Below are 15,898 nucleotides of genomic sequence, written 5' to 3'. Positions count from 1 at the left end.
CACTGTGTTCATGTCACATGTGGCTAGTCGAAAGCCGAACTCTTAATTGAGACAATACTGAAACATCAATCCACGTGCCACATTTTCATTTGTGGCGAAATCAAAATGAAAGAAAAGTTATCTTGCAATTTCAGCAGGTTATGGTGTGAAATAGGCTTGTTGAAGTGTCATCTTTATTTTATTACTTATCGATAATGCCGCCTTTGGTGCCGCCTTTGGTTTGCTTATCAATGCACAGCACCTTTTTTCCCACTCTTAAAAAATAAAACAATTGTATTGTCATGCGAATGTTTTACCGTGCGTGAAGTATTAAATGCATTTGCCATTACTAAATGTGGAACTTTTTAACACACAAACACACATTTGATTCATATTTAAGCAGTTTTCTTCCTCAAATGAATTGGATGATGATATTATATAATATTTGCGAGAGGGAGATAATCTGATTTCATTGGTCCTCAACTCACACATCAGACACTTCATTCAAGATAATTGTAGTTAGCCCTGGGTTAGCCTGCGCCCTGAAGCAGATTTACCAAATTGGCTTAAAGGTGAGCCACTTTCATGGTACCGGTTATCCCAAACTGAACTCAGAATTGACCAAAGTTACCTCACTAACTCCTCAAACTACATTCATAGTATAGTGCATCTGATCAGCTAAGCCTGCATGAATACTGCTGGAAATTCCTGAATGTGTACACAGACACACAGACGTCAATTATGTTCAAACTTCCCACTTTACTTTAGATAAACAAATTGCATGTCACTCACGTGTGAGGTTCCCAAAGAGACAAAAGTGTATTATTTGCAAAAGTTGACCAGCTTCAGTTGGAAAAGAGATTCACAAAAATGTACCTATTGAAATTATTTATTTATTTCTGACAGAATTCCTTTTTGATCATGTTTCAGCCTGATTGTAATGAGCATGAATCATCTTGGCCTATCTTTTCCAATCTCCATGTTAATTAAGGCTGATAAGGCTTAGGACCCCTGAGCAGATCACTGGATTTGAGAAGTGTGGTTCTGCTGCTGGCTGGTCCTCTCCCGGTCATTGGGTCACGGTCGCTGGTCCAGGTTGGGTTCCGCATCAGGGCCTCCAAGGGACTGAGTGGCGGGCGGGAGGGGCTGCTCTCCCTGGGACTGAGAGAGTGCGAGGTGCTATAAAGGGACTCATAGCGAGTGTTGGGTCTGGCGTCTGCCGACGGCCCCCAAGACTCCAACTTCAGGGTGGGTTTCGGGCGAATAGCTGATCCCTCGTCAGATGGTTTGCTATCCATGCACCCTCCTCCCATCACCAAGCCACCTACATATTTCCCCTCCTTTTTCATCTCTCCACACTTTTCATTCCCAGGTCCACCCTAAAAGGGAATAAATGAGATTATTAGAATGGAACTGATATGTTTAAATGAAACTATTCTCGCAGACACGTACCTATGAGTGGCTTTTACTTCAAAACTGTCCTACATACCTGCGTTAGAGTTGAGACATTGAAGAGAGGATTGGACTACCTCAGGGAAAACCTTGAGGGTTTGGCTTTCTCTTTGCATACAATTCCAATATTCACTACCTTGTACCTACCTCTTTCTTGTTGTCATCTTTCTTTGTTTTTTTCTTAGATTCTCCCTCAACATCGGAACAAGAGTCCTGTGACCCCAAAAAATACCAATGTAAATTTAAGGAGAATGAGTCAATAAGCTATTTTGGTATCACATGTTTGTGGTCATAACAAAACTCTCAACTCTCCCTTATTTGTATCTTCTTCTTGTCTTTCTCACTTCCAGAGGAAAGACAGTGTTCCAAACAGTATCATCTGCATCTCCAAATCACATTTACCTTCTTGTCTTTCTTCTTTTTCTTCTCATCATCATCACTTCCAGAAGAGGAACCCTACAGGGCAAAAAGAGGACGTGGTCCATCAGATTCCAGTGTTCACCTCACTGTTGTGCATCTCCAAATAACATTTACCTTTATGGAGACTTACCTTTTCTTTCTTCTTCTTCTTCTTTTTCTTCTTCTTCTTTTTCTTATCATCATCATCACTTCCAGATGAGGAGTCATCCTAGACACACATAAATACAGTACATGGGGATGAAATACTATCCTATTTCATTAGCCTCCACTATGCGCACTGGGCTCATAACACATAGAGGGGCTCATAAATAACTCCCAAATAGATTTGTGTTACTTACCTTTTTCTTCTTCTTGTCTTTCTTCTTCTTCTTCTTCTTATCCTTCTTCTTGCCTTTCTTCTTATCCTTCTTCTTGCCTTTCTTCTTATCCTTCTTCTTGTCTTTCTTCTTCTTATCTTCCTCGCTGTCAGAACCAGAATCCTGGGTACACAGGAGAAGCGATCCACAGTCACATTCTGATTGTTACTGTCGTTAGTTTGAGGATCACTCTCTAAGACAGTCAATTAAAAAAGGTACCTTCTTTTTCTTCTTTTTCTTGTCTTCCTCGCTGTCAGAGTCCTGGACACAAATATAAATATGCTGGTCATTCAGATATGACTAGATATCTCAAATGAACTGTTCTTTAAAACATGGACCCTCCCCAATACAGGACAGTTGAGACACACCTTATCCTTCTTCTTATTTTTCTTCTTGTCCTTCTTCTTCTTGTCTTCCTCGCAGTCAGAGTCCTGGACTCACAAGATACATATTCTGGTCACTCAGGAGTCATTAGATATCTCAAATGAACTGTTCTTTAAAAAAATGGACCCTCCCCAATACAGGACAATTGAAAACATACCTTATCCTTCTTCTTCTTTTTCTTCTTGTCCTTCTTCTTCTTTTTCTTCTTGTCTTCCTCGCTGTCAGAATCGTCCTGGACACACAATAAAAGTTTAATTTGACATCTCCAATATCTTTCAAAATTGAAAAGACAAACAATAGAACAACGTACCTTCTTATACTTCTTCTTCTTCTTCTTCTTCTTCTTCTTATCGTCTTCGCTGTCTGATGAGCAGGAACCCTGTCAAAGAAAAATTAAGAGAGTGGAATTCATTCACTTACCAGTGGGCTTCTAACCATAACCCTGCCCACTGGGTTTCTCAAAATAACATCTGTATGCATCGGCACTCACCTTCGTCTTCTTCTTCTTCGTCTTCTTCTTCTTTGTCTTCTTCTTCTTCTTCCTGTCTTTCTCGCTATCTGAATCATCAGAGCTGGAATCCTGAAACAGACTTAAACTTTAATCAGACATCTATCCTGTATTTTCCCAAAGAAGAAGATGCTTTGTGACATGTCTGCCTTTGCTTCCGTGCTGTAATGCTGAGGAGATGGAGCCAAAGGGGATGCAATAGCCAATGGAGTAACTAGAGCAATATGGACATGCAACATTTCATTGCTAATTTGTTACACTTACCTTTTTCTTCTTCATCTTCTTCTTTTTCTTTTTGTCATCATCGCTGTCAGAGGAGGAGGAGCTGTCAGAGGATGAAGAACTAGAATCCTGAGGGACAACAACCAAAAAAAGGTCACTATGAAGTATTTAACAACTTTCCAGGGTCTGTCATTGGGCTATAGATAGGTTTAGTACGATTTTACACAGTTTTAATGTGATACAGAAATGACCAGGGTCAACAGTGAGTCAACAAAAACAATGTGCTTCTTTTTATGTTAAATCACACAACACGTCGCTTTCTCACCTTTTTATGTTAAATCACACAACACGTCGCTTTCTCACCTTTTTATGTTAAATCACACAACACGTCGCTTTCTCACCTTTTTATGTTAAATCACACAACACGTCGCTTTCTCACCTTTTTATGTTAAATCACACAACACGTCGCTTTCTCACCTTTTTATGTTAAATCACACAACACGTCGCTTTCTCACTTTCTGTTTATGTTAAATCACACAACACGTCGCTTTCTCACCTTTTTATGTTAAATCACACAACACGTCGCTTTCTCACCTTGTTTATGTTAAATCACACAACACGTCGCTTTCTCACCTTGTTTATATGTTAAATCACACAACACGTCGCTTTCTCACCTTTTTATGTTAAATCACACAACACGTCGCTTTCTCACCTTTTTATGTTAAATCACACAACACGTGCTTTCTCACCTTTTTATGTTAAATCACACAACGTCGCTTTCTCACTTTCTGTTTATGTTAAATCACACAACACGTCGCTTTCTCACCTTTTTATGTTAAATCACACAACACGTCGCTTTCTCACCTTGTTTATGTTAAATCACACAACACGTCGCTTTCTCACCTTGTTTATATGTTAAATCACACAACACGTCGCTTTCTCACCTTGTTTATATGTTAAATCACACAACACGTCGCTTTCTCACCTTGTTTATATGTTAAATCACACAACACGTCGCTTTCTCACCTTGTTTTTATGTTAAATCACACAACACGTCGCTTTCTCACCTTGTTTTTATGTTAAATCACACAACACGTCGCTTTCTCACCTTGTTTTTATGTTAAATCACACAACACATCGCTTTCTCACCTTCTTTTTCTTCTTCTTCTTCTTATTTTCCTCCTCACTATCAGAAGAGGATGAAGAGGAAGAGGAGGATGAAGACGAGGAGGAGGAAGATGAAGAACTGGAATCCTGTGGCAAAAACAGTGTCCAATATGTCAGTCATATGGGGACAGTGTGGAGCATTGCACCATCCAACATTACCATAGAATACAATGTGGCTGATAGTTTGGAACCACCAACCTCAGCTTTCTTCTTCTTCTTCTTCTTCTTCTTCTTCTTCTTTTTGTCATCCTCGCTGTCTGAAGAGGAAGAGCTTTCCGAGGATGAAGAGGATGATGAACAGCCAGAGTCCTTCAATAAAAAAAAACACTCATTAGGGTATTGTAGCTGTATTACATAATTCATTACATGACACTTTTGGAGAGGAGCTCAAGTCCAATGGCAGAATAACACAGCTCAACTAAATACTTGTGGGAAAGGTTGTCTGTACTGTACCACAGGGAGCCAATGGGAACTGAGATGAGTACCTTCTTCTTCTTCTTCTTCTTCAACTTCTTCTTCTTCTCTTTCTCCTTGCCTCCTTCTCTCTCGTCATCACTCAGGTTTCCAGCTTCCATTCCTTCAGGAAAATCTCTGCCACCTTTCGTCGCGGGAAAGAAGACTATCACCCTCAAGATTTCCCCTTCATAATCTCCATATCTCTTCTAAGATTTCCCCTTCATAATCTCCATATCTCTTCTGAGACAATTCTTTTTTTTGATTTACTTACAAATCCCTTCTGCTGATGCACCACCCTCCTTTGCTTTGTCTTTCTTGCACTGTGATTGGGGAGAGGTTATTACGACAGAGAAAGTCATTCGGGGGATACAGAGAGAGTTTCAATTCAAAGTGAGGAGAGGAGTGTCCGTTTGTAGATCTGTTTGCGTTTTACCTTGTCATCGTCATCACTCTCAGACGCAGAGCCCTGAGAAAAAGCGTGAGAGGTTGAATTCCTTTGTAACTTTAACCCTTTTCATCTCTGACGCCCTCTGCTGACACTTTCTAAGCGACACATTTTCGACCTTACAAAACTGTAAGTCTAACAAACACACGCTTAATACTGTTAGAAGGTAATAACTGTGGGATTCGGATACACCATGGGATTCTATACATGGGATTCTATACGTTATCAACGTGACTATTGCAGAGCCAGAGATACAGCAGGCAAGGAAAAGCTAAATAAATATACACAGACTGTACGAAACATTAGGAACACCGGCTCTTCCCGGAGTGGGTACCACTTAGGCTAAGCGGACTCGGTACGGCTTAAGTTTCAAGGTTAAAACTCTCGAAAGGCCTGTTGTTATACGCCTCGATGACCTCACCTTGTACGTTCTCTTGTCTTTCTTCTTCTTTTTGTCTTTCTTTTTTTCCCCTTTGCCCAATTTCTGTCCCAGGGTACCCTCCAGTCCAGCACCCTCCTCACCTGCGGATATGCATATTTTGGGTCACCATTTCTTGTTGTCTACTGTGGACATGTTTAATGACCTTATATGAATGAACATGAAGACCTGATGTGATGCTGTGTTTACAATGCCCATGTTTCCAAAGAAAGCATCCAGAATGAGAATAGCTTTGCATGCAGAACAACGTTGTGAAAACACGTTGTGACATTTTAAAAGAAGAAATGACATACCAGCTGTTGAAACGCCAGCAGCACAGCTGTACTCATCCTTGCCCTGTCCATCTGCCTCTTCTCCCTGCTCCCAAACACAACAAAACAGAACACATGTGACTACAGTATGTTCTTGCAGGGTTTTCTGGGCAAGCGCATGCAAGTAGGCCAAGTTAGGCCTCCCCAAAAGCTAATGCATTGAGGAAAATAATTGTTCTTGCTGGTGTGTCTGGTTTGGTAATAGTGCTGGCTCGCTGTTTAAGAGCTTGCTGTTCATTGCACTAACTTCTGTGTAGTCTGCAAACAAATGAGGTGTGGATAGCAATTGAACTGTTAATTATGTAGGGGGAATAACATGGCAAAATAAGGCGGTTTTATTATTGAAGAAAAAAAAGAATTAAAGTTGTACACTACAGTGATTGCAAAGCAGAAATAGCTTCAGACTCAGTTTGAAAACATCTTTCAATGTTTTTGACATGGTACCAACACGCTAGAACTCCTAATCTGGTACTGTATATTACCTTTTTTTTGTCTGCCTCGCTGTCAGAAGAACCTCTAGAATCCTAGAAGAGAAATGTCCATAAGTCAGGACGTCAGGTAAATGTTTCACAATAATGTCAGGTCATATCGTAAGGTTTCAGTCAGATTTGTTGATTTGGGAGAGGTATCCTGTTTATAACACTTTGACATTGTTTAGCCAAGTCATCAAGTTTGCGGACGACACAACAGTGGTAGGCTTGATTACCAACAACGACGAGACGGCCTACAGGGAGGAGGTGAGGGCCCTCGGAGTGTGGTGTCAGGAAAATAACCTCACACTCAACGTCAACAAAACTAAGGAGATGATTGTGGACTTCAGGAAACAGCAGAGGGAACACCCCCCTATCCACATCGATGGAACAGTAGTGGAGAGGGTAGCAAGTTTTAAGTTCCTCAGCATACACATCACAGACAAACTGAATTGGTCCACTCACACAGACAGCATCGTGAAGAAGGCGCAGCAGCGCCTCTTCAACCTCAGGAGGCTGAAGAAATTCGGCTTGTCACCAAAAGCACTCACAAACTTCTACAGATGCACAATCGAGAGCATCCTGGCGGGCTGTATCACCGCCTGGTACGGCAACTGCTCCGCCCTCAACCGTAAGGCTCTCCAGAGTGTAGTGAGGTCTGCACAACGCATCACCGGGGGCAAACTACCTGCCCTCCAGGACACCTACACCACCCGATGTTACAGGAAGGCCATAAAGATCATCAAGGACATCAACCACCCGAGCCACTGCCTGTTCACCCCGCTATCATCCAGAAGGCGAGGTCAGTACAGGTGCATCAAAGCTGGGACCGAGAGACTGAAAAACAGCTTCTATCTCAAGGCCATCAGACTGTTAAACAGCCACCACTAACATTGAGTGGCTGCTGCCAACACACTGACACTGACTCAACTCCAGCCACTTTAATAATGGGAATTGATGGGAAATGATGTAAATATATCACTAGCCACTTTAAACAATGCTACCTTATATAATGTTACTTATTCATCTCATATGCATACGTATATACTGTACTCTATATCATCGACTGTATCCTTATGTAATACATGTATCACTAGCCACTTTAACTATGCCACTTTGTTTACATACTCATCTCATATGTATATACTGTACTCGATACCATCTACTGTATCTTGCCTATGCTGCTCTGTACCATCACTCATTCATATATCCTTATGTACATATTCTTTATCCCCTTACACTTGTGTGTATAAGACAGTAGTTTTGGAATTGTTAGTTAGATTACTTGTTGGTTTTTACTGCATTGTCGGAAATGTTGAATGAGAAATGTTCTTACCTTTTTCTTTTGCTTCTTCTTTTTCTTCTTCTTCTTCTTCTTCTTGTCACTGTCCGAGGATGAGGAGGATGAAGAGCTATCAGAGGATGAAGATGAGGAGCTGGAATCCTGAAAAAGAATTCAAACAAATCGTTAGTGTGCTGTGTCGACAAAATGGGCACCACACGTTTATCTGATCTCATGTTGAATCAAACCTTCTTCTTCTTCTTCTTCTTCTTTTTCTTCTTCTTTTTCTTCTTCTTTTTCTTCTCCTCCTCCTCACTGTCTGAGGAGGAGGACAAGCTGGAAGATGAAGAAGAGGAGCTGGAATCCTGAGAGACGGAAAACAGGAACATAGAAAAGGACCTCTTTCATGAGACTTTGAGATTTCACACGTTACCACCTGTATGTATACAGGGGAGCTACAATACATACCTTCTTCTTCTTCTTCTTCTTCTTCTTGTCCTCTTCACTGTCCGAGCCTGAGTTCTAAGAGGAAGGGACAAAAATGCGTGTTCTAAATCCTGCCACGGTAACATTGAAGTAAACGCTGACTTCCTCTGCGATGTAGAGTATTGATGTGGCTTCTTGTTACTGTGCACACTCTGGCTTGTAACTTCTGGAAGAGGAAATTGGCCATGGTGATGATACGAAATGACATAATATATTTGATGAAAACCCACTCACATCCTCTTTCTTCTTTGTTTCCTCGTCGTTTAGATCAGTGGCGCCTTCAAGCCCTGCGACGACAACAAAAACAGTCAATATGTTTTAGTGAACGACAATATAATATTTATAAGATTATCGTTGTTCTGTGTGGTTTTTTTTGGTGGTGTTTCTGTATAGAGACGATTGATTGAACATAAACAGTGCACATGGTCAGATAAAATGCCCTCGATTTCATTCTTGCAACTTGATCTTAAAACAAATAGGGCCAACCCCTCTAGGGATCAAATCTGTGATGTGGTGCAAAGTCAACAAAATTACAATCAAATGTTTGACTCAATACATGCCCTTTGGACTGAGATTACACACCTATCCACCCACCCCACCCTCGCCTCATATACCCACATTCCTCTCATTATTGCTTCATTATTTAAAAAATGGTGCCATTAACATGGTATCAATACATATAATGTGAATTGAGGTGAATGTGTCACTTGAGCAGTAGGCAGGTACAGTCGGTGTAATATTTGGTTACAAGGCGGGGTCATTTGTGTTTCAACACAGTAGGTCATTTAGAACAGTTCGTAGCCTTCAGTACACACGCCCAAACACAGAAAACAAAGCTGTCAATCACCCGGCTCAGATATGGAGGCTGCATCATGTACTATAGTATCCCCAGAACCTTCTTTCTTTGCCTTCTTCTTCTTCTTCCTCTTCTTCTTATTCTCATCCTACAGAAGGACAGACAGAAGTTAGTCTCACTGCGAGTTTGACTTATTCATCTAATGTTAACATAGCAGAACAAAACATACACTGACAGGTAGGACGAAAGTACATTTTAGATCTCTGTACTTTTTGCCACGCTCTGATCTGTTTCACCTGTCCTTGTGATTGTCTCCACCCCCTCCAGGTGTCGCTGATTTCCCCCAGTGTATTTATCCCTGTGTTTCCTGTCTCTCTGTGCCAGTTCGTGTTGTATGTTTCTGGGTCAACCAGCGTTTTTCCCGTGCCTGTTTTCTGGACTTTGTACCCGCCTGCCTGACCATTCTGTCTGCCTTGACCACGAGCCTGTCTGCCACTCTGTAGCTCCTGGACTCTGATCTGGTTTTGACCTTTTTGCCTGTCCTCGACCATTCTCTTGCCTACCCCTTTGGATTAATAAACATTGTAAGACTCCAACCATCTGTCTCCTGTGTCTGCATCTGGGTCTCGCCTTGTGCCTTGATGCTTTTAGACACATGGGTAGTAAACATAGATTTAATCTATGACATTCAACCGAAATAAATAAGCACGATGACTCAGCATCTACAAGGATGGGTTCTGTGTGTGTGTGTGTGTGTATAAGTCATTCTATTCCACCTGTGAGGTGTATCCATCCTTGTTTTATTATTCATGACTAATAAAATGACTTATATGCACACACACACACACATACACCCACGCACAATTCACATATACAGTACCAGTCAACAGTTAGGACACACAAACCTATTCAAGGGTTTTTCTTATTTTTTAAACTATTTCCTTGTAGAACAAAAGAGAAGACATCAAAACTGTGAAATAACACAAATGGAATCATGTAGTAACCAAAAAAGTGTTAAACAAATCAAAACATATTTTACATTTGAGATTCTTCAAAGTAGCCACTATTATTCCACAAATTAACTTAACAAGGCACACCTGTTAATTTAAATGCATTCCAGGTGACTACCTCATGAAGCTAGTTGAGAGAATGCCAAAAGTGTGCAACGCTGTTATCAAGGCAAAGGGTGGCTACTTTGAAGAATCTCAAATATAAAATACATGTTGATATGTTTAGCACTTTTTTGGTTACTACATGATTCCATGTGTGTTATTTCATAGTTTTGATTTCTTCACTATTATTCTACAATGTAGAAAATAGTACCACTAAAGAAAAAACCCTTGAATGAGTAGGTGTGTCCAAACCTTTCAGTGGTACTGTGTGTACATCCACCTTATGCATATGTGTTTGTTTGCTGCTATTGCAGAGTGTTTTCACAGATCATATCGGTGCATATTCCAGATAGAAAGCAAGTCCCTACCTCCTCTTCACTTCCTGATCTTGCAGGCACCAGCTCAACAGGTTATGACTGGGTGTGTTTCCTATGCCTATCTTAAATCTGGGTCCCGAAGGTCACAGCATGCCTACCATACGGGTTTCATTGTGCCATTTAGACTTTCAGCTAGTCTTTCAACCCCACATATCTCAAGCATGCAAACCTGAGTCTCCTGCTTACTAACGCTGACAGAACATAGTGCTGTTGTTCCAGACCAGCATAAAACGCGGTTGAGTTTCTATCGTGGAATCAAAGTACCTGCTATCGATAATCACAGCATATCTTAACAAACATTACTTCAAACGGATTATATATTCAAATAAACCGCTGCATTCATTTTCAGAGCATAATTTCCCCAAAAATGTGATGGCATGTTTTTTTCTGAGTGAAAGATAAATCTAAATGATTGCACATCTAAAAGTGAGAAGAGTAAGACTAAATAAAGCTCACATCAGCAATTACAGTAGTCACTTTTTATCAAATAAAAACTGCCCAGCCCAATGTGACATAGTAAGACAATACTACATCCACTTTATAAAGCTGTGTGTCATGGCAAGGGACCTAATTTGGATACGCTTGGAAAGAGTATTCCCAGGATTAAAACAACAATGGATTGGTTTCAGGGTAGATACCAGCGTTGCCAAGACACGCTCCATAAACCAATTAGGCTTCCTTTCACTTTAATTGTTTCATTAGGGGATTCAAGTCTCCTTTTGGCTTCGCATGACCAAGATATTTGTCTAAAACTAAACATATGGCCCAATCCAACCAAAATGTCCTCTCTCTCTCTGTTTGTTCATTGACTCATTCCAAACAGGCAGCTTTAGCCAGGAGTGCCAGATGGGCAGGGTTCACTCTTTTGTGACTGTTCATGTATTGGTTCCAATGCACAAGACACGCTCAATCAAATTCAGATCTGATATAATGATGATGAACATTAGGTCAACTGTTAAGAGATTTGCGCAGCTTACTTCACTGTCTGAAGCGCTGCTGTCAGAGGAGGAGGAGGAGGAGGAGGAGGAAGAGGATGAACTGGAATCCTGTGTACAAGAAGAAAAGGTTATTGCATAATTGACACCAGTAAAGTACATGTCAGTAGATACCTCACTTATTTGGTTGTTTTATACTTTACCTTTCATGAGTGAATGTAATAAATGTGCTTCTCTATTGCATTTTAAAAGGGTCTTACAGAATGCCCCACTATTAAAGACCAATATTCCTAGATAACTGTCACATTGTATAAATGATTGGAGGCCGGCACAGGAATACGTAACAGGGGTTCTTAAGGCTTGTGATCTACAGTACTCTGCAATATCTTAATGCCACTCCCCTCTCCTTACCGTCACTTTTCGCATCGGTATTCCTGACTGTAGTAAGCTCTGCTGACCCATTTGAGAACCACACCATTGCAAAATACACCTACGTTTTGGAGATCAGCCCTCAGCTGTGGAGTGACTACACCTTAAACGACTAGTGTAGAGCGCACAGTTCTGAAACTGCACACTGACATGACACTGCATTTATGTCCGGGTCTCTTTAACCACATTTGCGAGCCTCCAGTGAGCAGTGCATTTCAAGTAGGGGATGTTCACATTGGAAGCGCTTAGGCGACTCACCTTCTTCTTCCTCTTCTTCAGCTTCTTCTTTTTCTTTTCCTTCTTGCCTTTGTCCTCCTCCTCGCTGTCTGAAGATGGGGAGCTGTGGAATGAGTACAAGTCAACCTGAAGGAGAGAGAGACTGCAATTGTTACAACTTGACAGATGGATATGACGGAGTAAAATTAGATGGTAAATGTATTATTGTTGTCATAGTGCAGACATGCACAGGCATTTATTCCAGTACAGGGTTAGGTTTCAGGTTATTATCTGGTTACTATTTGACCTATCGTTACTTTTCTTGGAAAGTCTTTGAAGATACCCTCAATATAAACCCCGATCACAACATTTTTGGCCTACTTTCAATGTCTCCGCAGTCCTTCCACTGAACCTGACCCTCCGTTATATACCTTTCCAGATCGTCCTGCAGGGGCTCTGGGGTCCGTCTTGGCTGCGTTAGTGGTGTCGGTTGAAGACAGCCCTCCATGCTCTTCCAGCTTCTGTTCACTCCTCCCAGGCTGGAGTTCATCCAGCGTGCTCAGGACAACTTGTCCTCCCTCTCCATCTCCAGGCCCTCCCCCTGGAGCTACACAAACCAGCATAGATTACCGTACTACACAGTTATATGTTCCATTCACAAATCAATATGTTTATTGTATTGTATTGTACGGGTTGTACTATAATTTCAGTCATCTTAGCCTTGTACAAATCACCTATCCTATTGTACAAATCACCTACACACTGAGGCTTTTGCGGTGCGAACAACATTAAAAACAATACAAAAAAACAATAACCAGAGTATCAAAAATGCATAGGTACTGATCATGTATGAACGGCATAAGTGTTTTAATATTATGGATAAAACATTATCTGATGGCTTTCCTTATTTCTCACACTGTACTCCATCCCATGTAATGATGCATTCGCCTCAGAGTACATTTGTAGCCATAATGCACAAACCAAATTGACTACATCTACATATTGTCTGTTCTAAGTAGAAGAAGTAGCAGATACATTCATTTTGCAGGTTGACTGACAACAACAGTGGAGAATTGCATGATGTTTTTTGATTTCAGATGTTTTTGGACCACACCCCTGCATGATTGCAAAGAAATACTAATAATTGTACAGCTTTAAACTACAGCTCACTGCTTCAAATGTCATATATCTACATTTTCCAATTACACCTAAAGTAGAATGGGGTGGAATATACAGTTGGTGATAATGAGAAATGATTGTTACTTTTACCGGGGAACATCCTTAAAGAACGAGACCCATTACATGTTTAGACCACATCAAGCTTTAAACATACAGTATGCCGGTAATCTATAAAGGCATGTGCGCTAATGTCACCAAAGGTGCGCTAAAGTCACCAAAGGTGCGCTACAGTCACCAAAGGTGAGCAAAAGTCACTAAAAGTGCATAGATCACCATACCTTTGGGTCGGTTGAACTCCATTCAACTCAACAGCCGCTCCAGTTACACCTTGCAGTTGGCTGTGAATGGATGATATGACTGAGTTACACTGATAGGAAGTCCTTTATTTTGGCCATTGGCCAAGGTGTGGGTATTGTGTTGTGTGAATGCCTTGGCCTGTGCAGAACAGGTAAATCCGGTTTCACAATAATGGGCTGACCTTTCACATTTCATGTTGAATATTAGCCTAATATCTTAAAAAAATACACTATATTGCTTGTATCTGATCTATATGATGTGTTTTTCTAAGTTTGCCCTTCTCACAGTAGATGGAGGTAAAAAAAATTAAAAAGTGTATTTCCTATAAACAAACATTTGTCTTAACATCACACATGGCAGTATGCTCAGTGCTCCTTGCGCAAAGTAAGGGTGCATTATGACACAGTGTTGCACTGAATACATTTTGAGATCTTGGAGTGCTCGAATTGAGCTCTCAACTACAGCCACAGGGCAAATCATGGACATTGTTTGGTTAGAATTGAAAGGATTATGCTCAAATGCCATTATTTTTCTGTAATACTTTAAACCATTGGTTTAACTCTAACAGTTCAGAAGGTCACCATCTGTCACGATCGTCGTAAGTAGCGGACCAAAGCGCAGCGTGGTGGGAATGCATCATTTAATAGATGACAAAAAACGCGAAGTAAACTGTACAAAAACAATAAAACGACCGTGACGCTATCATAAGAACTGTGCTGACACAAGCAACTAACATAGACAATCACCCACAAACAAACAGTGAAAGCCAGGCTACCTAAGTATGATTCTCAATCAGAGACAACTAATGACACCTGCCTCTGATTGAGAACCATACTAGGCCGAAACATAGAAATCCCAAAATCATAGAAAAACCAACATAGACTGCCCACCCCAACTCACGCTCTGACCACACTAAATAAAGACAAAACAAAGGAAATAAAGGTCAGAACGTGACACCATCCCTTCTTTATTTAAATTTCAAAACATATTATTCTATTTGTGTAGTCTACCCTTCACAACACTTGGCTAGTAGGCTACATGGTTTTTCAATGACTAATACCCAATTAACTTGTGAGAGACGTAAACTCGGTCTCAACCTTTAAGTCTTTACTGAAAACTCATCTCTTCAGTGGGTCATTTGATTGAGTGTAGTCTGGCCCAGGAGTGTGAAGGTGAAAGGAAAGGCTCTGGAGCAACAAACCACCCTTGCTGTCTCTGCCTGGCTCTTTCCACTGGGATTCTCTGCCTCTAACCCTATTACAGGGGCTGAGTCACTGGCATACTGGTGCTCTTTCATGACGTCCCTAGGAGGGGTGCGTCCCTTGAGTGGGTTGAGTCACTGATGTGATCTTCCTGTCTGGGTTGGCGCCCCCCCCCCTTGGGTTGTGCTGTGGCGGAGATCTTTGTGGGCTATACTCGGCCTTGTCTCAGGATGGTAAGTTGTTGGTTGAAGATATCCCTCTAGTGGTGTGGGCTCTGTGCTTTGGCAAAGTGGGTGGGGTTATATCCTTCCTGTTTGGCCCTGTCCGGGTGTATCATCGGATGGGGCCACAGTGTCTCCTGACCCCTCCTGTCTCAGCCTCCAGTATTTATGCTGCAGTAGTTTGTGTCGGGGGCTAGGGTCAGTTTGTTATGTCTGGAGTACTTCTCCTGTCTTATCCGGTGTCCTGTGTGAATTTAAGTATGCTCTCTAATTCTCTCTTTCTCTCTTTCTTTCTCTCTCTCAGAGGACCTGAGCCCTAGGACCATACCTCAGGACTACCTGGCATGATGACTCCTTGCTGTCCCCAGTCCACCTGGCCGTGCTGCTGCTCCAGTTTCAACTGTTCTGCCTGTGACTATTATTATTTGACCATGCTGGTCATTTATGAACATTGGAACATCTTGGCCATGTTCTGTTATAATCTCCACCCGGCACAGCAAGAAGAGGACTGGCCACCCCCCATAGCCTGGTTCCTCTCTAGGTTTCTTCCTAGGTTTTTGCCTTTCTAGGGAGTTTTTCCTAGCCACCGTGCTTCTACACCTGCATTGCTTGCTGTTTGGGATTTTAGGCTGGGTTTCTGTACATCACTTTGAGATATCAGCTGATGTACGAAGGGCTATATAAATAAATTTGATTTGATTTGATTAAACTTCCGACTTCAACTGTAGGTCCTGGATGACAAGAAGCTTGGCCCTAC

At 41.4% G+C, this 15,898-nt stretch overlaps 1 protein-coding gene across 15 annotated transcripts; it reads right to left on the bottom strand.

Moving 5' to 3' along the window:
* Positions 1–852: 852 nt before the first annotated feature.
* Positions 853–13,765, bottom strand: LOC112265189 (suppressor protein SRP40). Of its 15 annotated transcripts, none has more exons than XM_042295973.1 (28): positions 13,700–13,765; positions 12,674–12,849; positions 12,285–12,389; positions 11,640–11,708; positions 9,225–9,321; positions 8,612–8,664; positions 8,360–8,413; positions 8,140–8,145; positions 7,946–8,053; positions 6,622–6,663; positions 6,122–6,188; positions 5,811–5,911; positions 5,378–5,410; positions 5,216–5,264; positions 4,974–5,086; positions 4,687–4,800; positions 4,471–4,575; positions 3,364–3,450; positions 3,082–3,171; positions 2,902–2,970; positions 2,749–2,823; positions 2,576–2,638; positions 2,427–2,489; positions 2,190–2,330; positions 1,982–2,059; positions 1,834–1,887; positions 1,579–1,644; positions 853–1,358 (listed from the first exon to the last, which is right to left on the bottom strand). In XM_042295973.1, the coding sequence occupies exons 1-28, from the start codon at positions 13,719–13,721 to the stop codon at positions 966–968; spliced, it is 2,493 nt and encodes an 830-aa protein (XP_042151907.1). In that variant the 5' UTR covers positions 13,722–13,765; the 3' UTR covers positions 853–965. The 15 variants fall into 15 exon arrangements, with proteins under 15 accessions (XP_042151907.1, XP_042151914.1, XP_042151916.1 ...); XM_042295980.1 differs by having other exon boundaries at positions 2,427–2,468; XM_042295982.1 differs by having other exon boundaries at positions 2,190–2,332; positions 2,438–2,468.
* Between the last annotated feature and the right edge of the window lie 2,133 nt (positions 13,766–15,898).

This window comes from Oncorhynchus tshawytscha, linkage group LG13 (assembly GCF_018296145.1).
Source record: "Oncorhynchus tshawytscha isolate Ot180627B linkage group LG13, Otsh_v2.0, whole genome shotgun sequence".
NCBI classification, from domain to species: Eukaryota; Metazoa; Chordata; class Actinopteri; order Salmoniformes; family Salmonidae; genus Oncorhynchus; species Oncorhynchus tshawytscha.
The sequence above is the reverse complement of the archived record's forward strand: the minus strand, read 5'-3'. Positions and strand labels throughout refer to the sequence as shown.